A 23,041-nucleotide genomic window follows, 5' to 3' on the forward strand; every position below is an offset into this window, starting at 1 on the left:
TGTTAACACCTGCTGAGGGAGTTAACGGCCCTATCGTTCTCTTCTCACTCTTTTGTGACCTCGATAATTGCCCATTGTGTTTACGCCTGTGGTAATTTACAAAAGAAATAAACAGGTTTTACTGTAATTTCACCACACTGCTTCTGTCTCCCTCCCTGCTTCTCTCGTCTTCTCTGTCTACGGCCTGATGCCCACTATAAGCTAACAATAGTCGCCTCCCATTCACTTTGTATTGGATGTGACCAAATCGCTGAAAAAGCATGCCGGGATAACCTGACATCACAAACGCCAAGATGAGGGGAGGGGCCAAATTCAAAATAGACCAATGCAAAATGGAAAGACAGCAAGACAGCCAACCAAGCTGCAGCACCAAGAGATCAGCAGGGCAGGGCTAAACAGGGCGAAGGTGGCTCCATACAAATTTATCATTTGTAATGGGCAATAAGCATAATGTGGGTGTGGCTCAGACACACAACAAGCAGACACACATCGGTGTGGACTTGAGCCCATTTTTGGCTGTGTCAAGACAGCAAAAGTTATCCAGACTAGCAACGGAAATACCACATACTTTCAGAATGAAGGTATTCAAATTCTCACCTTTGGAGAATTAATTTTAATTTCAATTAACAAAACAAAACCTTGTATCAAAATACTGATGTTAAGGTGACATATGGAGTGAAACTGTGGCTGTAAAGCAAAACTCAAAATTAATATTAAGGGGTTTATTTTGAAAGCCCTAAAGTGGAAGACCTACTTTTGCTGCTGGCTGACTTGACGATCAAAAAAACACTTTTCTTTTCAAGAATGGTTGTTTACTTACTTTTAGTTATTTAACTTTTTATGGTTTAATGTTATTGCATGTTTTTGTAGATTGCTGTTTTTTGTTGTTGGTACTGGGACAGTAATTATAGAAACAGCTGCACGTGAATAACTGGACTGGGGGGGAGGAAATAAGATGTGTTGAAAAACTGTATTGGATTGTATTCTATTTTAATTTCATATTTTTCATTTTGGAGCAAGTTAAAATATGTTAGTTCTATTGCACTGTGAAGCTTTGGCTAAGGCCCCTGACTTTTACAATCATCCTTTCAATCATATTTAAACCATCTTTTGAAATAAAGTTGTGTTGAAAAGCTATTGTGTGTTAAAAGCTAGGCAGATGCTATTTGTACCCGGGTGTAAATATCCCATGTGGCTATTTGTTCCCGGGTGTAAATAGCTCATGTCACTATTTACACCCCCCGATTCACAGGGCCTAACATTTATTTTGCAAATTGGTTCCCCCGATTCCCCCTTATTTGCTGCATGTGGGGTGGGGGGTGGGGGGGGTTTATAGCCTCGCCCCCCGAGGGGGGGGGGTTAGACTAGACTTTGGGGAGAGAGGATCAGGGGGTTCGGTGTCTTGTCCTGTCAGTGTGCAGGCAATAGAAAATAAAATTTGAAATATCAAAGTTATTGGAGTGCTGTCTTGGAGTTTCCTTTCTGTGACATTTTTTGGAGGATTCAGCACCCACAGAGGGTTGAGCGTGTTTTTCTGGTATTTTGATTTGTCCTTCTCAGTGAAAATATATCATTTGGTGCACATATATGTAGCGGAGAGCTTCACCGGCAGGACGTAGCACGTGGGAGGATCACGTTATTCCCACCAGTTCCCTTCTGCCCCGACCGACCAGAGGAGGCGCTAGTGCAGCGACCAGGACACATACCCTCATTCTGGCTTCCCACCCCACAGACACAGCCAATTGTGCCTGTATGGGGGGCGTGAACCTGCAACCCTCGTGTTGGTAGGCAGGGAATCTACCGCTACACTGCCCGGACGCCCAACACTGTATGTGGTTAATAAAAAATTATGAAACTGCAATCTTTGGCCATGTTCAGACTAGGAGGCCAAATCTGATTTGTGAACTTTAGTGACCTATTAATGATTCTATCCAGATTGGTTTTATGAGTCTGGACGCCCCAAGTCTGATTTGTGTCACTTGTCCCAAACCACATATGGAGGTAGTTTCCAATCTGCTTTCGACTGATGTGACTTCAGTGTGGACGCGCTGATCACCCAAATCAGATTTGAGAGTGTCTTGCAGGAGGCGGGGACTTGAAGAGCAGATAGCAGACATGCAAACACTGCCAGAAACATTGTATGTTGGCTCATTGGCTCATTGTATCTGGACACAGATCCGACCTGAACACTTGCCCAAATCAGATTTGTGGCAGTGTGGACACCCTCCCAAATCAGATTTGGGAAACCAATCAAGATAATGATGATTAATGACTTTAGCAGCAAATCGGATTTGCATGTAATGTGAACATGGCCTTTGTGTTCAGCAAAAACATGCATTTCTATCTAGAAGCTGAGTTATTCCGCCTTTTGTGAAATGCAGCATTTCAAGCACATTCACTGACTCTAGCTAATATTTTCTGATGTAGTGACCTGGTGTAGTTCTGTGGAGCCTGCGTGCCCCACCCCCCTCTCCCCCCCTGAGCTGCAAACTCCTCCCCACACCCACCCAGTCTATTTTCGGAGCCTCCGTTTTTGCGGGCGGTGCGGCTCACAGCGGCTCACAGCGCGACGACAGCTCACAGCGCGACAAGGAAATGCCAAACGGGACTGCAGGTAAAGGTTTGGCCCTTTGGGGTCGGGTGCTGCCTTTCTGGTGGGTAATCGTGTGGAGAAACTATATGCAGACAGACAGACAGAGGCAGAGGAGCAGTTGTGTGCGCGGATTGATTGCTGTTGGCAGGCACCGTCAAGCAGCAGCCAGAGCAATCTACATGGCTCTGGGCTGCAGCATGAGCGGTTTCGCTTTGATCACGGCTTTTTCAGGCTGTATTCCTGACATTTCTGTAATCTGGAGAGCACTGTCGCCACCTAAGGGTTCTGTAAAATAGGTTAGACACATTCAATAGCTCCCATATTGTAAGAGGCGATGTAAGAGGCTTAGATCGACATCCCCCCGTCGCTAGGGGTCGACCGATTATCGGCATCTTCAATTATCGGCATCGATATTCAGCATTTTGCCGATTAGCTGTATCGGCATTTTTATTGGCTGTTTGCCGATATAATAATTTAATAAAAAATTTCGCTAACTTGGCGCTGCTGCAGCTGGAAGAAGCCTCTGTCTCCTACAATAGTTCCCTCTGTCTGATCTGGAGCAATGTCTTGCCCACAGCGCTATCTGATTGGTTACACATCGAGCAATAGCCTATCAGGGCTCAGAGATTAAATCTTGACACCTCACTGCTCTCTGTTCAGCCTGCACTGGACAGAGGGACAGAGCGAAGCTCGTCGGCCGTCGGGGCTCTGCTGCCTGTATGCGAGAGCAGTGGACTCGACTGGTTGGCTGTTGTGACTAGGGCTGGCACGGATCACGGATAATCCGTGACCCGTACGGATCAGCCCCCACGGTTCGGCACACGGTTCGGAACGTCATGGTCCGCGGAACCCCCCTCCCCCCCCCCCGGATTATTGTGTGTTCACGTGAACAGCGCATGTTCAGTATATGGTTCATTTGATCCCATTTATACTATAGGCTACTCTAGTCTACGTTAACAAATCAATCGGATTATTGTGTGTTCACGTGAACAGCGCATGTTCAGTGTATGGTTAATTTGATCCCACTTATAGGCTACGTTAACAAATCAATCCGCATTGCAAAAGCCAGCAGGAAAAATCACAGCAGCAGTGAGCGTTTGAACGTTTAACGTCGATTTCAGATGTTGAGGACGGATTCACATTACGTGGGTTATTATATTATGTAACACGTTAGTGCAGCCTATAACTTTTTCGTTGCATTTAACGTTAGTGTATGAGAACGCCTTCAGCGCAGCCAGACACAGACAGGCAGCATCATGGCGAGCGCAAGCACGAGCCGACAAGCAGAAGAATTGGAAAAGCCTCCCGCATCATTTAAATCAGCTGTATGGGAGCATTTTGGCTTCCCTGTCAAATATGATGATGACGGGAGACGAGTGGTGGACAGAACCGCTACGGTATGTCGGCATTGTGGCATGAGAAAGCCATATGAACACGGAAATACATCCAGCATGGCCACGCATGTGAAGCGACATCACCCAGGTATACAGACGGCAGCCCAGCCCAAGAAAGAACAACATCGTCTCGATTTCAAGCAACGCTTAGCTGCAGACTCAGACCGGGCTAAAACGATCACAAAGGCTGTGGGAATGTTTATCGCTGCAGACATGAGGCCATACTCAGTAGTAGAAAACAAAGGGTTTAAAAACATGATGAAAGTGCTTGAGCCACGCTATGAAATCCCCTCGCGCCACCACTTCACTGACAAGGTCGTGCCAGATCTTTATCAAAAAGAAAGGAAGAAAATTGTCGGGGAGTTATCCAAGGCATCCTCTGTTGCTATCACGACAGACGGGTGGACCTCCCGGGCAACAGAAAGCTATATTACTGTGACGGCTCACTACATCACAGCCGAGTGGGAGATGATGAGTCCAGTGCTGCAGACACGCCCACTGTATGAGAGTCACACAAGCACAAACCTGTCGCAGGTCCTGACAGGAGCAGTGGAAGAATGGAAGCTAGAGAGGCCAAATCGCAATATCCCAGTAACCACAGACAATGCAAAAAACCAAGTAAATTCAGTGACAGAAGCTGGTCTGGGGCCACACATACCTTGCTTTGCACATGTGATAAATTTAGCATCCCAAAGTGGAATATCAGTGAACCAGATGGACCGCATCCTAGGGAGGATCAGGAAGGTGGTTTCCTTCTTCCACCGAAGCACAACAGCCGCTCATGTGCTTAAAACCAAGCAAGAACTGCTACTGAAAAAAGAAGATCAGCAGTTTGAGCAGCACAAGCTCATCCATGATGTCCCAACAAGATGGAACTCAACATATGACATGTTGGAGCGCTATCTTGAGCAGCAGGCACCTATATACGCTGCAGTCACAGACAAGACCCTGAAAAAAAATGTCAAAGACATCGTCACCTTGTCTGATAATGATGTGAAAGTGGCAGAAGAGGTCCTCCAGGTGCTCAAACCCCTCAAAACAGTCACAACCCTGTTGAGCACTGAAACGGCACCATCTGTGTCTCTGATCCTACCTCTGAAAGCAACTCTCCTAAAATCCCTGGTGCCAAGTGAGGAAGACAGCTCCATCACCAGAGATGTCAAGGATGCCATTAGAGAGGACCTGAGCCCGAGATACCCCCCAAATCTACATGACTACCTTCACAGATCCACTGCACTGGATCCAAGGTTCAAGTCCCTGTCTCACCTTGACCCTGCCCTACGCCGGAAGACATACACTGATCTCACCACTGAGATTGTGGCCACTGAAGACAGTGAAGAGGTATTTTTTTTAATGAGAATTCCTTTGTTCATAAATAAATACATACATAAATAAATAAATAAATACAGCAGTCTAGTCTTAGTGTATAGTATTGCTATTAGAATAATCATTTGATATAATGATGGCTTTTATTAAATGTTAATAATGCCACAATTATAGTTCCATGAAATGAAATGAAATCATTAGTTTGTAATGGTTTTCTCCTTTTTGTTCTTTTCTTTGTTTTGTTTTTTCAGGGTCAAGGAGCCACAGAGCCGACAGGAGCAGACTCCTCTCCATCTCCTCCACAAAAGAAGTCGGCCATGGAGGAGCTTTTCGGGGACACCTTCATCTCGAGCCAGCAGATAGGCAAGAAGAAGAGCTTTGCCAACACCATTAAAGAGGAGGTGGCATCCTACAGGGCAGCAGACAGCATTGCAGTGGATGGTGATCCCCTGGCATGGTGGAAAATGAATGAGCCAAAATACCCTCACATTGCCATGATGGCAAGGTGCTACCTCGCAGTGCCTGGCACTTCAGTTCCTAGCGAGAGGGTGTTCTCCACAGCAGGGGACATAGTGACTGCAAAGAGGTCTTGCCTCAGCCCAGAGAATGTAGACATTCTCATATTTCTGAAAAAGAATTTCAGCGCCTTCTAATTTGGCTGCTTGTTGTGTTATAAGCTCAGGTCTGACCGTCTGCCTTTATTTTTTGAAGATGTGGCTGCTTGTTGTGTTATAAGCTCAGGTCTGACCGTCTGCCTTTATTTTTTGAAGATGTGGCTGCTTGTTGTGTTATAAGCTCAGGTCTGACCGTCTGCCTTTATTTTTTGAAGATGTGGCACTTTATGTTATAAGCTCAGGTCTCAAGTGTGTTAAAGTTCCTTTAAATTGTTCGTAATAAATGGGAAACAAAGTCGTATTATTTGTCTATTGTCTTTTCTTTTTTTTTTGCTGATCCGAAAAATCCGTGATCCGTGGCTCAAAATCCGTCACGCGATCCGATCCGTGGGTTTTCTGATCCGTGCCAGCCCTAGTTGTGACTGTGACAGTCACACTGTGTTATGGTAAAAGCAGCCGATATTGCCATCTCGAAGTTGCAATAAAGTGAATATACATCATAATTACCTACGCTGACATTGTAAAAACACCACAATCTTATGAGCGATTCGTATGAAGCGCTGCCTGGCAGCCTCGCACAGTGCAAAGTGTGGACTGTGAGAGGTCTGTCTATGCGAGAGATGAAGCAGTTTCATTGAAAATGTGCGCATGCACTTTGTTGCAGTAATAACGATAACAAGATAACAGAGCTTATTTGTGTACTGATAGCATAATATATATTTGAGTAACGTTGGTGCCTGCAGTGCTGTGCAACTCAAACTTATCACCACCGCTGTTGAAAAGGGCAGTAGCCTAGTAACGTCACAAAATAGTGTATGGGGCACTAGTTTTTAATTCCATAGTAGCGTGTCCACGGTGTAGCGTCACTCTTTTTGAATCAAATGGCCATGGTTGTCAGTAGCGAAGCTGTTTTATTGATCCAGTAGCACTGCGTGTCTGCAAAATACATTTCCACTGGCATGTCTGGGCAAGCAGAGCGGAGTTTTTTTTCTGTTCTCTCTGTTTGGAACAAGGAACCGAATAAACTAGGACGAGAAATTTCGTCAGCGGACTCTGTTTGTTTGGAATGAAACAAGGAACCGAATAAACGAGGATGAGACATTACGTCAGCGGATGCACGGATTTGTGTCAGTATTCTCCTTCGAGAGCCTGGTGGTGAGGTTAGTGTCAGGTGTAAGGAAGTACTAAAGTACTAATAGAATGTGTACTTTCTCTGTCTAAAAGAGTTAGTTTGTAGAGTTAGTAGTTATGTAAGCATTAGCAGTTGAATACAGCATGGTTTTAGCGTCAGAAAAAATATTCAGAGATAAACGGCTTTTTGTGAAATTGGATAGAACAGTCACTTTAACCATTCATTTTTGGCTCTCTCTCTCTCTCTCTCCCTCCCCCTCTCGCTCTCTCTCTCTCTCTCCCTCCCTCTCGCTCTCCCTCCCTCTCTCTCTCTCTCTCTCTCTCTCTCTCTCTCCCTCCCTCTCGCTCTCCCTCCCTCTCTCTCTCTCTCCCTCCCTCTCGGGAGGGAGACGCACTAGGTTTAATCCTAGTGAGAGGGGGAGAGGGAGAGAGAGAGAGAGAGAGAGAGAGAGGGAGGGAGGGAGAGAGAGAGAGCGAGAGAGAGAGAGAGAGGGAGAGTTGCTTCAACTCCTCCCTCCGTGGGCGTTCTTCTTGGCTGCAGCGCCGTGTAACAAGCACTTTCCTACCTGTGCAAATTCACTTTCTCATACTCTCGACCTCTCAAATAAATTTCGGAAAATAAATTAAATTACTCTAAATTAGAGCGAAAAAGAAACAAAAAAGAATGGGTTGAAAATCCCATTCTAAAAGCCTTTTATGGCTGTTTCCAATTTGGTGCTATTTTGCAAGGCAAAATGGCCTGCTGCTTGTCACCAGCCTCACTGCCCCGCTGCCGCTGTGCCTGGCTGTGCCTGTCTGCGTGGCCGCTCCCCGAGGAAGCCCGGCTGGACTCGCCCGCCTCCCGGAGCCCTGGCCGAGAGCTCCGATGAAGCCCCTGCGACTCTGGTCATATTTACGCTGCGTGCCTCAAAGTGTGCTCCATCCGCAATCCACGATGCAAGTTTGCAATCCCGCACCGCCAGCAATCAACGCGAAAACGAAAGCGCCTCCGCCAATCCATTTTCATGAGAATGGAAATGGATCACACTGCTTTTTGCTTGCCTTCCTACTTCCTTGTCGCCACTTAGTGGGTCGGTGGAATGGGTTGTACACGTTGTACACGTCCAATACTTATATAAGATATGTAAAAGGGTTAGATGCACAACCCCCCGTTAAAAAAAAAAAATCGATGCCAAGGACGTGTTTACACGTTGTTGGCAGTCAACAGCTGGATTCTGAAAACGTGTTTACACGTTGTTGGCAGTGAATGTGTTAACAATGTGTCGTGTTATTCTAAATTATGACAAATTTTCAATTTTACTGCAAATGTATATCGGTTCCAAAATATCGGTTATCGGTCTCTTTGATTAGCGATAACCGAAATCGGTATCGGCCCTGAAAAAAGCTTATCGGTCGACCCCTATTTATTTCAGACATTTAACCAAAATCTCAATACAAGGTTGGGTTTTAGGACTTTGTGAATAAGTTTACTGGGAAATAAATTAACTTACTGGAAAAACTTGAATGCTTTCACAGTGCCACCAGCATTGGAGAACAGCAGCCGCAGGTCATCTTCAGTCACATCTCCTCTGTTAAAGTGAAGGACAGAGAGAGGACATCACATAAAGCATCCTTTGGCTGCCATTTTGGAGGTCTTCGGCTCTTGGCAACAGCTGATTGCACGTTATTCTTTGCGAGGGCTGCAAAGAACAGCAAAATTGTGTCAAATGTCACGATATCCGAAAATCACCATATAATCACGATATGATTCAATTGAAAGATGATAAATGATACTATTGAATTATCGCCCAGCCCTATTCTTTGCACATACGACTTGGCGGTATGGAATGGAGATTGTGTTTTTGATTTGATCATTGCATCACCAACACATTCAATTGATTTTGTGTTTAGATAATGTGAGCTTGTTTGGTAGTTATCACTGTCTTTTTTTGACACATCTGAAGCCCTTTTCAGACATGCATTGAACTCCCCAAGATATCCAGACATTACTCGGACAGGGTTTATGTGTGAACACAATTGTCCATTGTGAATGTGCAGATGTGCAAACTGATCCTAGCCAACAATGCCCCCTAGTGCAATGTCCGTGTCGCACGCAGAGCAGCCCATGTTTGAATACTACAAGCTATTGTCCGGAACGAGCGAGTGGGCGACGTTGCTATCATGCGACTGTCACAAAACCGGAAAAGCAATCCAGTCTAGGCTAGTGCTATTGGTGAGTGAAGACAAGGAACAAAGAAGAACTAAAATGAGAGACAAGAAGATTCTCCAACTGTTGTCCATAAGCTGCGCGGTTCTTCTTCCTCCTTCCTCTTCCTGTCTCTGGCTGTTGTGATTCCCGCAGCATACTTACGTCATGCTGGCTGGTTACATAGCCAACAAAACCCACAATGTATAAATGTAACTGCTTGTGTTAAATGGGCATATATCTTCTCATATCGATCGCAGGCCCAACATCATATCGTGGCAGACTGTGATATTTTGTGACTTTGTGACAGCAACTATCGTACCGTTGTCCAAAGAATCAATATAATATGGTAACGTGATTAAAATTGTGATTCCCACCACTAGTCCATTCCCCTGCTACTCACGGGATGTTGGAGAGGTGGAGGCTGGCAGACCCTAGCCTAGTGATACTCAACTTGCGGCCCGCGGGCGCCCCCTGTGTGGCCCGTGATGGAATTGCAAAAAAAAAAAGTATATATATTTATGTTTTTTTTTTAAACAGTGCACCTAAACGCAACATGCAAGATACCCGCTGAATAAGTGTCCAAATGTTCATGTCATTCTGGCCAATACTCCACTTCTGTTATAGCATTTCAGTCTGGAATATGGAATATCTTTCAATAAACTATGATTTAGCTGTTAAATTGTCAAATACCGCCGTCTGCTCGCTACCCAGGCACTTATGTATGTACTTAACCTAACTAACTTAACCTAACTAACTATCCGGTGTGCACAACATTGTCAGACTAAACTCTGGCTGACACCCCAAAAACCTACAATCCACTACAGAAAATGTATATTGTTTGTTTATTAACTGGCCCCTGGCCTTCTATCATTTCACGAAAGTGGCCCCCGGGCAAAGCAAGTTGAGTATCCCTGCCCTAGCCCATTCCCCCGCTACTTACGGGATGTTGGAGAGGTGGAGGGTGGCAGAGGGTGGGAAGATGTTCTGGAAGTTCTTGGAGCCCGGCTTCTTGAAGCGGTGCAGCGGTGAGTTGGTGAAGTCCTTGGTGAGGCCCTGGTCGTCCAGTCCGTCACGGGGCAGCGCCACCGTCTGGTGCTTAGACAGCGTCACACGGATGATCTTGCCGTACATCTTCTGGCCGTTAAGGTGACTCATAGCTGCGGCCGCGGCAAAGACAAGAACAGCAAACCAAATTGGGTCAGTGGTAGGCATGCCGTGGCTGTGTGTGTGAGAGAGAGAAAATGCAGAAACAAAACTACCTCCTTATAGTCTGTGGCCTGTTGTTAAAGGTATCCTCATTAAAGGAGAATTTCGTTCTTTTTTTAACCTGGACCCATCTCCTGGCAATAATTATGATTTGACCACTCACCCAGCGATGTCTGCGGCGTTTCTGGCCGTCCTAGCGTTGTTTTGAGATCAATAGCGTCCAAGTCAGTTGTAAAATGGAGCTAATTTGGGGCCAAGTGTGAGCCTGTCTTTCCTGCATCTAAATAGCTATTTTTATTCCCGTTTTCCCCAAATATCGTCATAATGTGATCCCTCAACATCCACCAGAGTGATATTTCGCCCCAGGCCATTTCCTGGAGTCGCACAGGGATCAAATTACCTCAAACGTGATCTCGGTCACCAAGTCTTGTGAAGTCCCGCGATACTTTCCTGCCGACTGGACAACTACAGGTAGGACGCTTTGCGGTGGTGGTTTTAGCGTAACCTATGTGGGGTTTGGCGTAACCTATGTGGGATTCGAAATAACGAAGGTTATGCCAAACGCTAGGCGCTAGGGTTGTGCGATGTCAGTAAATTATCCATCGTGATTATTCCACAGTGAACCATCGTGACTCACGATGGCATCGTCATTGGCGGGGGTGGGGGGAATAATTAATAATTTATTAAGTCGCTGCGGTGCGGTAATGCCATTCATTGCAATGCGTTCATTAACAACTGGACAGCTGAGCTCTTCACGGAGACCAGCGGGCTTCGATAGGCTACTATTACCCTCTGTGCTAACAGCACAGAGCCAGGCGACTGAATGAAGCAGTGGCTCTCACTAGCACCAGCAATTTGAACGGCGCAAATAACAAAACGTTAATGTTACAGGTCCTCACCAACAACGTGTGTGTGTTGAATTTAACTAGCTGGCAGTAAACTGACTGAATTAGTGGCTGATATAACGTTAGATTCGCGTGGGCTTTTGAACCTAATGAGAGCGATTTGAGGAGAGGAGAGTTGAGAGAGAAACACAGCTGCTGATAGCCTCAACGCGAGACTCATCAGTGTGTTCAGCGTTGAGGCTGCTGCTGTGAGCGACTTCAACTTTCACTTTGGAAACAGGCGAGTTAAATTCACAGTTGAAGACTTGTACTCACTTTGGGTTGAAAACAGGAAAGAACGTGAAGTTTCTTCTTTGTCTTAAAACTAAAGTGTTCACAACAAAATATCTGACTTCTCATGCGCGGGGGACGCCCCGGCGACATTAAACAAGCGCTCCCAGTGCAGAGAAGCACTAGAGCGGAGGAGGGGGAGGGGAGGCTTCTCTTAGTCTGAACTGGGCGCGCTCGTTTAATCAGTATGGGGTTCATATCTGGAGGAAACCCCAGGTGAACATGCAAACTCTGCACAGAAAGGCCCTTTTGACGAGCCCACCCGGGCAGTAGGCACTGAGGACATGGGGATGGAGACACCCTCAGACACACCCTTAGCACCCAGGCGGAAATCGAACCCAGGACCTTCTTGCTGTGAGGAGACAGCGCTACCAGGGTTGGCATGATGGACGATGGCATCGACCATCGTGATTGGCCGACCCCCCATCGACCTCTGAGCCTTCTACATCGGATCATCGTGATTAACACGTTGAGTGCCATGGACGAGATATCTCGTCTTACATAATCCAACCGTTGAGTGCCAAAGACGAGATATCTCGTCTTACATAAACATTTTTTTTTTTTGACGGTGGGACATCAATCAACCCCTTTTACGTCTTCTATGTCAATATTGGAGGAAAAGAATGTGTATAATCTATTTTACCGACCACTAAGTGGCGACAGTTCTCTCCAGACAGAGAGAAAGCCAGTCCGCGGGAGAAAGCCATTCTAATTTTCAAGGAAATAGCTGGGCGAAAACTCTTTCGATTTCACACACACACACACACACACACACACACACACACACGCGCGCGCGCGCGCACACACACACACACACTCGAGTACCTTTGCGCATAAATAAGACCAGAATCGCAAAAGCTTCTTCAAAGCTCTCAGCCGACACCTCAAGAAACGAACGAGCCCGTTTCCAGACTCGCCCGAGAGCCGCCAGCACCACCAGCCCAGAGGAGCAGCAGCAGCAGCAGCAGCAGCAGCAGCAGCAGCAGAGCGGAGTAGGCTGCCTCAAGATTGGAAGAAGGGGATCGCGAAGGAATTTCTCTCCCGTGTCTAACCCCCCCCCCCCCCCTCGCCTCTCCTCTCCTCTTCCCCGCTCCTGCGATTCCCTTCTATTTTTTGGGGATCTGTGAGGCAACAGAAACTCGCCTGTGACAAAACACTGCAAAGCCACACCTACGGAGGGAGGAGTTTGGAGACACACACACACACACACACACACACACACACACACACACACACAAAACAGTATACAGACTTGCCCAAGGGCACCCATAATCACAGGCACGTGAGGTGGTTCTAAAAATCCATTTATCTCAAAACTATCTGAAAATCTCTGAAACCATGCTGTACTCAACGGCTAATATCTACATAACTACTAACTCTACAAACTAACTCTTTTAGACAGAGAAAGCACACATTCTATTAGTTCTTTTTAGATGATTGGTGTTCACGAAGTCTTAACAGAAAAGAATCCTCGGCTCTTGTAAAATGGGCCAGAATCCTCAAAAAAAACCCTGGCACAACTTACCTACAGCATTGAAAAAACGGCTGGCACTCAATGTGTTAACTATCTGTTCGAAATAAATTTGTGCCGTTTTAATAATAAAAAATACCAACTCCACTTACCGTGACGCGTGGGGGACGCGCCGGCGGCATTAAACGAGCGCGCCCAGTTCAGACTCAGAGAAGCCTCCCCTCCCCCTCCTCCGCTCTAGTGCTTCTCTGCACTGGGAGCGCTTGTTTAATGTCGTCGGGGCGTCCAGATGTAATGAAATGTGAGATACACTAGTATCGTTCATAATTAATGATTTTGCAGTCTTTCGTTTGACAGTTATTGAAAGTTTTACGGGGGGGGGGGGGGGGGGGGGGGGGGGGCACCACAGAACAATTACGCTTAGGGCACCCAAATGGCCAGGAACGGCCCTGCGTCCGAGTACGTCTTTGGCACAGAACGCCATTGTTAAAAGTACGTCCGGGTACGTCTTTGGCAGAGAATGAGTTAATACAATATTTCTCTTTACAATCTTTACAAATTATATAGCCATGTACATTGCACTCTTCACAATCCTGTGATATCAGTCAATGTTTGAGACAGGCCCTTTGCCTGTCTCATTGAAAATAGAAACACAATAGAAAAATATGAACTGCAGCACTGGCACAGCACACTGGAGGCTATGTAAGATGGCTCAGACTGAAAAGGTATTGGTGTGTCTGTCCAGTAACACACGATAACATAGTAAGTGCAACCCAGGTTATTTCTTTTGTTGTGACACATTACAGATGTCACTCAAAAGGCCACACGCGCGTGCTTTACCGACGGCTCCAAAACGCGTCATGTGCAGGACTGGAGAGGATGCAGCTGCGAGAGTTTGTCTGCTCTCAACTCTGTGAATCTTGCTTTAATCTTCATAACAGTAGCTCATTACCCGCTGTACACAACATGCACTAGTTCTGCACAAGCACTCGCGGGTCTCTCCTCCTTTTACCATCTCTCTCACTAATCTCACCACTGTTTACATGCTTTTCAGATCGGCTAGCTAACGCTAACACGCTAGTTATACTTAGCTTAGCTGTTAGCTACTTTAGCTTAGCTCTCTCCCTCTCAGTAAGATTCATGTTCGTTACGCATAACATTCGTGTATATTTGCCGCTAGTGTTGATGTCCAGTGTGATGGCAGAGACACTGGGAAATGTGTGTTTATTTGTTGCATCGCGTGTAACGTTAATTAGACGAGGAATCCTGCAACTTCATTTTAAAAGCACAGCAACAACCAGTTAAAAATGGTACCGAACTTTGGGAACTTCCAATACCGGACCGTTTTAAATAAAAAGTATCGAAAAAGTATTGAAATTTCGGTATACCGTGCAACCCTACTCCACTGGAACTTAAAACTCAAAATAAAATCACAACAGTCTTCTTTTTTAGAGTGTCTGCAATAACCCCAATGAATTGGGTCCAAGCAGTGTCATTACTATAGGTTGGATTGACGTTTAACCCGCTTTTCTTCATGAGGAAGATTTGAGACTTGTACTTTGTAAACGGCCGCTCTTCTTTGCCTATATAATAAGTCACGTTAAATGTGACCATCATTTCTGCCTCCTCGCTGGCTCTGTTTGCTGTTGCCTGCCGCTGAAACGCTGTGGGGATGGGAGTTGCTGGGCCTGCCACACACCTTCTTTAATGACTGGATTGGGAACACCGTTGCTCCGACAGCAAACGCAGTGTTCCCAGCCACCTTTTTGCCGAGCTCTTTGCAATAAATGCAAATCAAACTGTTGGTAGTCTTATCATATCTGAGCCATGGAAATTGGGCAAGCCATTCTTTTCGAAATACATATCTTTTTGCTTTTTAGACATGCTTGTCTCTTGCTCTGCCTCTGAGTCAGATGAAGCAATCTCCTCCGCTGATGATGTACCGGGGACATGGGAGACTGGGTGAGGTGGTTGAGCGTTTATCTCCGTCGATGATGTCGGGTCTTAACTCATTGAGTGCCAGCCACTTTTGGAGAACGGACGCTCCCAGTGCCAGAGTTTCAGAGCGTTTTCAGTGATTTCTCGAGGCCCACAGAATATTGTGTGATATTACTATGTAAACACCGAACACGCAAAAAGAACAAGGAGACTCTATTGTATCATCAGCAAAAAAAAGTTTATTGATACCATTTTCCGTTCTTTAGTTATCAGCCGGAGAAGATAGGTCAAAAACAGCAAAAATATGCTTTTCTATCAGGAAGCTGAGATATTCAGCCTTTTGTGAAATGCATTATTTCAAGCACATTCACTGACTCTAGATAATATCTTCTGATGATGTGACCTGGTTTAGTTCTGTGGTGCATGCGCGCCCCACCCCCCTGCCCCCCCCCTCTCCCCGCCTCTCCCCGAGTCAGCTGCCAACTCCTCCCCACACGCACAAAGTCTATTCGGAGCCTCTGTTTTCTCCTGGCAGCTCACAGCAGCAATGAGGAAATGCCCAACGCGACTGCAGGTAATGGTTGGCCCTTCAGCGTTGGGTGCTGCCTTTCTATGGGGTACTCGTGTGAAGAAACTATGCAGACAGACAGACAGGCAGAGGAGCTGCAGTGTGTGCGCGGATTGATTGCTATTGGCAAGCAGCCCAGAGCCATCTACATGATGGCTCTGGGCTGCTTGCCAACAGCAATGAGCGCGGTTTGTCTTTGATCACGGCTTTGTCAGGCTGTATTCCTTGACACTTCTGTCATCTGGAGAGCACTGTCGCCACCTAATGGCTCGGTAAAATAGGTTATAGACATTCAACATGTCCCAAAATGTTACAGGACATAGATCTGGCTTCGATGGACCCCCCCCCGTCAAAAAACGCAATTGACGACAATCGTCGTCTTTGGCACTCTACGTCAGTATTTGAATTGACGACAGCTGTCGTCATTGGCATTCAATGAGTTAATTGGGGCTTTCAGGGCAGCTGGGGACAGCACCGGGCACTGTGGCACCCTCCTTTACAAACTAGAAAGACCGCAACGCAGACTTATGCCTCCGCCATTAGTTCATTCTTGAGTCCAAATCGCCATTTGAGGCAAATTGGAAGAAATTCCGTCAAGGCGCTCCTGAGATGTTGCGTTACAGAGCTTGGAAATTGGGTGTGTGAGGTCACAGTGACCTTGAACTTTGACCACCAAAATGTAATCAGTTCATCCTTGAGTCCAAGTGGACGTTTCAGGCAAATTCGAAGAAATTCCATCAAGACATTCCTGAGATATCACGTTAACAAGCTTGAAAATGGCATTCGAGAGGCCCCAGTGACCTTGACCTTTGACAACCAAAATGGAATCAGTTCATCCTTGCATCCAAGTCGATATTTGAGCCAAATCAGAAGAAATTCTATCAAGCAGTTCTTGAGATATTGCATTAACAATCTTGGGAATGGCGTTCGTGAGGTCACAGTGACCTTGAAGTTTGACCACCAAAATGTAATCAGTTCATCCTTGAGGCCAAGTTAATGTTTGAGGCAAATTTGATGGAATTCCATCAAGGCATTCCTGAGATATGGCGTTAACAAGCTTGAAAATGGCATTGGAGAGGTCACGTGACCTTGACCTTTGATCACCAAAATGCAATCCGTTCATCCTTGCGCCCAAGTCGACGTTTGAGCCAAATTGGCAGACATTCCATCAAACCGTTCTTGAGATATCACTTTAACGAACTTGGGAATGGCATTCGTGAGGTCACAGTGACCTTGACCTTTGACCAGGAAAATCTAATCAGTTCATCCTTGAGTCCAAGTCGATGTTTGAGGCAAATTTGATGAAACTCCGTCAAGGCATTCCTGAGATATCGCGTTAACAAGCTTGAAAATGGCGTTCGAGTGGTTACAGTGACCTTGACCTCTGACTAGTACTGCACGATTAATCGAATCGCAATCGCGATGTCAGCACGTGCGATTACATAACTGCAAAAGTGTGCGATTATTTTATTTTTTTCACGTCTTTTTGAGTGTGTGTGTGTGTGTGTGTGTGTGAGAGCCTCCTCTAAACTAACGTTACACGCGATGCAGCAAACACACGTTTCTCTGCCATCACACTGGGCATCAATACTAGCGGGAGACTTCTCCCATGCACTCCCGCAAATAAGTAATGTTATGTGCAGCAAGGTTACATATTATCTACCGAGAGGGCGAGAGAGAACATCCATGATCGCTAACAGCAAGCTATGCTAATAACTAGCTAGCCGTTCGTTCAGAAACGCATGTAAACAGCCGTGTGATCAGTGAGAACGTCAGTAAAATAAGGAGAGAGCTGCAGGTGCTTATGCAGAACTAGTGCGCGATTAAGTACACAGTGGGGATGACCCGCTGTGATGAAGAATATAACGAGATTAACAAGGTTGATAGCAAAACACTGTCGCAGCTGCCAGCACTGGCAGCATCACCTCCAGGCTTCAACTAGCGTTAGCCTGTCACATGACGCCTTCATGGTCCCTCGTTAAAAGTCTGCAGATGCACGTTCTCACCTCTCTCTCTCAAGAAGCGTCACGAGTGTGGCGTTTAAGGCCATCTGTCGCTACAAAATAAATAAACGGGGTGTATCATTCATTAGTATTGCTGGACAGACATGTAACTAACTTTGCAACTTTGCTGAGCCATCTTCTATGTGCTGTAACACAGTGCAGTTTCTATTTGACTGGTGTTTCTTTTTTACATGTTTGGGACAGGCAAATGTCTCAAAATGTTTTATTTTTTTGTAAAGATAATTTAATTTCAAATTGTTTTATTTTTTTAGTTTTAATATATTTTAAATTGTAACATATTTCATGTATTTTAGTCTGTGATATGTGAAACCGTGGTATTTTTGTCCAAGGTTATCATACCGTCAAAAACTCATGCCGGCACATCCCTAGATACCTCTTGTTTATTATATCGCAATCACAATCGCAATCGCAATATTGTCCACCCTAATCGCTAATCGCACCTTTTCCCCAAATCGTGCAGCACTACCTCTGACCACCAAGATCTAATCAGTTCATGCTTGAGTCCAAGTCGATGTTTGAGGCAAATTTGATGAAATTCCGTCGAGGCATTCCTGAGATATCACGTTAACAAGCTGGAAAATGGCATTTGAGAGGTCACAGTGACCTTAACTTTTGACCACCAAAATCTAATCAGTTCATCCTTGAGTCCAAGTCGATGTTTGAGGCAAGTTTGATGAAATTCCGTCAAGGCATTCCTGAGATATCGCGTTAACAAGCTTGAAAATGGCGTTTGAGAGGTCACAGTGACCTTGACCTTTAACCTTTGACCACCAAAATCTAATCAGATCATCCTTGAGTCTAAGTCGATGTTTGAGGCAAGTTTGATGAAATCCCGTCAAGGCTTTCCTCAGATATCGCGTTAACGAACATCGTACGGACGTACGTACAGACATAAATACAGTACGTACGGACGGACGGACAACCCGGATCCATAATGCCTCCGGCCTGGCTATCGCCGGCGGAGGCATAAAAAACTGTCTATTGTTCTCTTCATTTTTGAATTAGTGGTGTGGCTCGAGGAGGAGTGGGCCGGGCACTTTCACACACGGTATCTGCTTTCCCTGGCAGTGAATAGGAATATCAGGATGAGTGTTAAGGTGCGTTCACACCAAGATATTTATTTTTCGCTCTGTCGCTCAAGTCAACCCTTTGGAATCGCTCTGTCGCTCTGTTTAAATCGCTCATCAACAGGCACACGAAATGACGGACATGTGGGGGATATAACGTTACGCAATGTCATGATATTTGTCCACTACGAGCCACCGTCATTGTTTACAAGCTAAAGCCTATCAGCGTGCTCCTAATGCGAGCTCCATACCGGTAGGACAGACTTCACTTCATGTCAGCTGTCAGGCTGTCAATGTGGTTTGTTGCCACACAATAAACCAGCGGTTTGTTCCAAGCCAGTGTGATCCTTGACTCGCTCTCACACGGCAGCCAATCAGCGTTGAGCGGCGAGCGACTGATGCCAGCGTATTTTCGCTCGAGTTGGGATATTTCATCTCGAGCGACAAGCGAATTTTCTCCCTATCGCTCTGTCTCTGCCGCTCGGACGCCCAGCGATTTTTCTCCCAGGCGAATATACGCTCAATCGCTCGTTTGCATTGACTTTGTATGTAAACTCGACGCCAGCGAAAAACTTTAATAGGTCGGTGTGAACGCACCTTTAGAGCCAATCAGAGGCAGAGTGGGGTGGGTTTTTGCAGAATGGACGTCCCTGCGATTCAATAGGAATATCAGGAGAGAGCAGGCCGGCTCTTTGCAAAAGCACATGGCTGGGGAGGGGGAAAAAGACGCTACAAATGGTCAGGTATACCGGTGTGACCAATGAAAAGATTTGGGTGCACTGGCAGAGTTTAGGGTGTGAAAATGCGACCAAATGGGCTCACTCTGGAGCCCTGATTACAATATGTACCATTATTACAAGTCCCAATAGATGCACTGATACATGTTAGCTGCCAATATTTATTCCACAACTAAACATATCTGCCAATAAAAGTACTGATTATGGGCTTTTCCAAATGTTTTGGAAATAAAGAAACACACTGCCGCCCCCCCCCCCCCCCCCCAATTCACAGTGGTTAGGGTACATGTATTTTTCTGTGTGGACAAATGATGATAATCATACAACCTTGTTTGTATACAGATCATATCAACATTGGTAAATAGCCGTCATTGGCCATAACGGTAATGTTAATATCGGTTGGCCATCAGCCAAAATGTTCATAAGGGTGCATCCCTAGTGATTGTGATGTCTGCTTACCAAGCTGGGCCTGGTTGGCATCTGACATCTGAATGAGAGCACTGTCCTTCTTGTTGTAAAGGATTTTCACCCTGGAGACATCCCCGTACACCCCTGCATCAGAGCCACAGGCAGGCAGGGGAGAGGAAGCAGACAGTCAGGAAAACACAGTTAGAGATGCAGAATTCAGACAAGAAACACAGAAGACAGAGAGATAGAGTAGAAGAGAACACACAAGAAATTTACAGGAGACTTGATAGAGTTTAGAGAGGTGTGTAGAAAGAACAGGTAAAGAGAAAAGAGACACCCTCTAAACAGATAAGTTATCAAACTGTGTCAGATGGCTAGAAATAAAAACAGCATGCAAAAAAGAAAGAAAAAACGTGCATTAACATAAATGACTATGTACTGAATCTCAGGGCAAAAGAATAAACATTAACCCAAACCAATAAACAGGAGGGGCCAAAATGTTTTACAAATTACCAAACAAGCTACTGTGTGCAAACAAATATACATAAGCTGTCAATAATAATAATAATAATAATAATAATAATAATAATAATAATAATAATGATAATGATAATGATAATAATAATAATAATGATGATGATAAATGTCTCAAAGATAGAGTGGAACAACAAAAAGAGGGTATAGGAAAGAAAGGGAGAAACAGAACGAGAGAGAAAGATATGAGGGAGAGAGGGAGAGGGAGAGAGAGAGAGAGAGCTAACGATAACATACCGAAGAGGGTAAACAGACTTTGGGGCGAAACCATCTTTAGAGGGAGAGAAGAGCAACAAGCAGCGTGAGACAGGTAGAGAGGTAGAAGAGTCGGAGCGGAGGTAGAGATGGACAGATCGATCCAGATACGGAGGTAGGTAGGAGGAATGGTTGGTTTTGTTTTCCCCCCGGAGAGTGATGAGAGGTGGTGGGTCATGGAGAGGAGAGGAGAGGTCATGGAGATTTTTTTGGGGGGGGGGAAGGGGGGGTGATTTTTAGGGGGTTAACAAATCCCCACCAATACATGGAGAGTGGAGGATGCATGGGAGGGAGGTATGAATGGAGAGAGAGACAGACAGAGAGAGAGAGAGAGAGAGAGAGAAGATGAATGGGGGAGGGGCAAATGCAAATTGGGGGGAAAATAAACAAAAAGTGAGGAGGGGGAGGGACAAAAAATAAAATATAGGTCAGTACACTGGAAGAATGCAGGTAGTTTGGTCAGAGATAATGGCTTGGATCAATGGTTTATTTAGTCAACGCACAGCAAATAACTTGCGCCAAAATCTATTTCACCCTGGACAAGCATGGGGTAAAGGTATATTCATGTCAAAAATCATATAACAGAATCAGCAATATAAAGTCATAACCATGGGATAAAAACAACATGCAGCAGGTTATATGTCTGAAGATATCAAATCTTTCAGCAGGCTGAAATGGTAGATAGAGTGAAAGGGAGAGACTAGCTCTACCATCATGGCCTGCATACCCAGAATGCCTTGCAGTCTGGAGAAGGCAAAGCAGCGGGGAACAGAGAAACATCATGAAAAAAACATGCTTTATTTTTGTTTTAAGGATGCTGATAGTTAGGGTTAGGCAAGTAAAACAATGTGGTTACGGTCAGGGTTATGGCACGGACTTGGAGGGCTCGGAGCGCCTAGCCTGAACTTCCCATTAGGGTTTGCTCGTCGTTTGTTAGTCTTGCTTCCTAGACTCTCAACAGGCATGTGACGTCTCCAGCCCCGGAAGAGAATTCCCCATTCATTTTCTCCATAGACATAAAAGAAAATCCTTATACAAGTTTTAAGGCTGGAACCAAGCCAACCTACTTCTACTGAATCACGAGTGACCATAAAACATTTCACTTGGAGCAAAAACAAAAAAGAAAAAGTGGGGGGGAGGGGTCGAATTAGCATTGTTGCTAGCTTGCTAGCATTGTTGTTTCACAGCGGCGGAGGCATTTGAGAGCAACAAAACAAACTGAGAAACGCGGTTCAAGTTTTGATGTCAGAAGGCCATAACTTTGCGCTGACGACGGACATGTGGTCATGCATGAATATGACTCGCAGACGGTTCATTCAAAATAAACAGACGTTCATTCTTCTTTTTATTAGTTATTGGTGGTTGGCAAACCAGCTTAGAGGTGCATTATGGCCACCAAGTGGACTGGAGTCACACTACAGTCATGTATCACCTAAACTGGGAAGCACTGCTCAAAGTGCGACACCTAGTGGTAAAATTCGGTATACCGGTTCGGTGCGATTTGAAGAATAATATCAAAATGGTTCGAAAAATTTACAGCGACCCATGCCTACTAGCTTGTGGTTAATTAGGAAACATCAGACTGCTATTCACCCCCGGGCTATCTCATTTCCTCATTCGGGGTGAGTTTCACCAACTCTCGTCAAGTCGGTACACAGGCCAGCCGGCAGGAAAGTCTTGCGGGACTTGACGAGAGTTGGTGAAACTCACCCCGAATGAGGAAATGAGATCCCTGTAAAGACTACTGGAAATAGCCCGGGGGTGAATAGCAGTCTGATGTTTCTTTAGGGATCATATAATGACGATATGGGTAGAACACAGGAAGAAAACTGTCTATTTACATGGAGGAAGAGCACGCTGCCATGTGGCCCCGACGGAGCGCATTCAAGGACTGGCTTGGACACTATTTAGATCACAACAACGCCTACGACGCTCCAAATCGCACCGGAGAACACTGGGTGAGTCGTCAGATAATAATTAATGTGAGGAGAGGGCTCCAGGTTAAAAAAAAAACGAAATTCTCCTTTAAGCGATCATCATCACTGATGGCTTAAAGGGATAGTTCAGTTTGTTTGAAGTGGGGTCCTATGAGGTACTCTCATACAGTCAGTGCACTGGGTAAAGCACTCTGGATGCATCGTGCACCGAGATGGGAGAACTGCACTCCAGCTGCAACAGGCACAGAGAGCTGTCTGCTGAGTGTGATGGGGGCCAAGAGCAAAAACATACAAAACAACAGAAAAAATACATGAAATGCTTCCATACTGCTCACCTGGCATAATGCAAGTCTCCACAAGCCCTGTGATGCCAAGTTGACTTGAAAAGATGTCATTTACACCCTGTTTTTAGCTGAAATCGTCACTGTAGCAAGGTTGTACCCTAGTTGTTGAACTTTCAGCTGCTAGCTCTAGT

General features: G+C 45.5%; 1 protein-coding gene across 3 annotated transcripts in view; it reads right to left on the minus strand.

The window, feature by feature from the left end:
• The window catches only part of LOC310790335 (polypyrimidine tract-binding protein 2-like), a 93,926-nt gene that overhangs the window by 5,146 nt on the left and 65,739 nt on the right, over positions 1–23,041 (minus strand). For all 3 annotated transcript variants that reach the window (XM_083652011.1, XM_083652010.1, XM_083652009.1), the window contains exons 10-13: positions 20,612–20,645; positions 19,892–19,984; positions 10,187–10,403; positions 8,549–8,626 (exon numbers count right to left, since the gene is read on the minus strand). In XM_083652011.1, coding sequence (XP_083508137.1) covers positions 8,549–8,626; positions 10,187–10,403; positions 19,892–19,984; positions 20,612–20,645 — 422 coding nt within the window. The remainder of the gene's footprint in view (positions 1–8,548; positions 8,627–10,186; positions 10,404–19,891; positions 19,985–20,611; positions 20,646–23,041) is intronic.

This window comes from Poromitra crassiceps (assembly GCF_964638095.1).
Source record: "Poromitra crassiceps genome assembly, chromosome: 2".
In the NCBI taxonomy this organism is placed as follows: Eukaryota; Metazoa; Chordata; class Actinopteri; order Beryciformes; family Melamphaidae; genus Poromitra; species Poromitra crassiceps.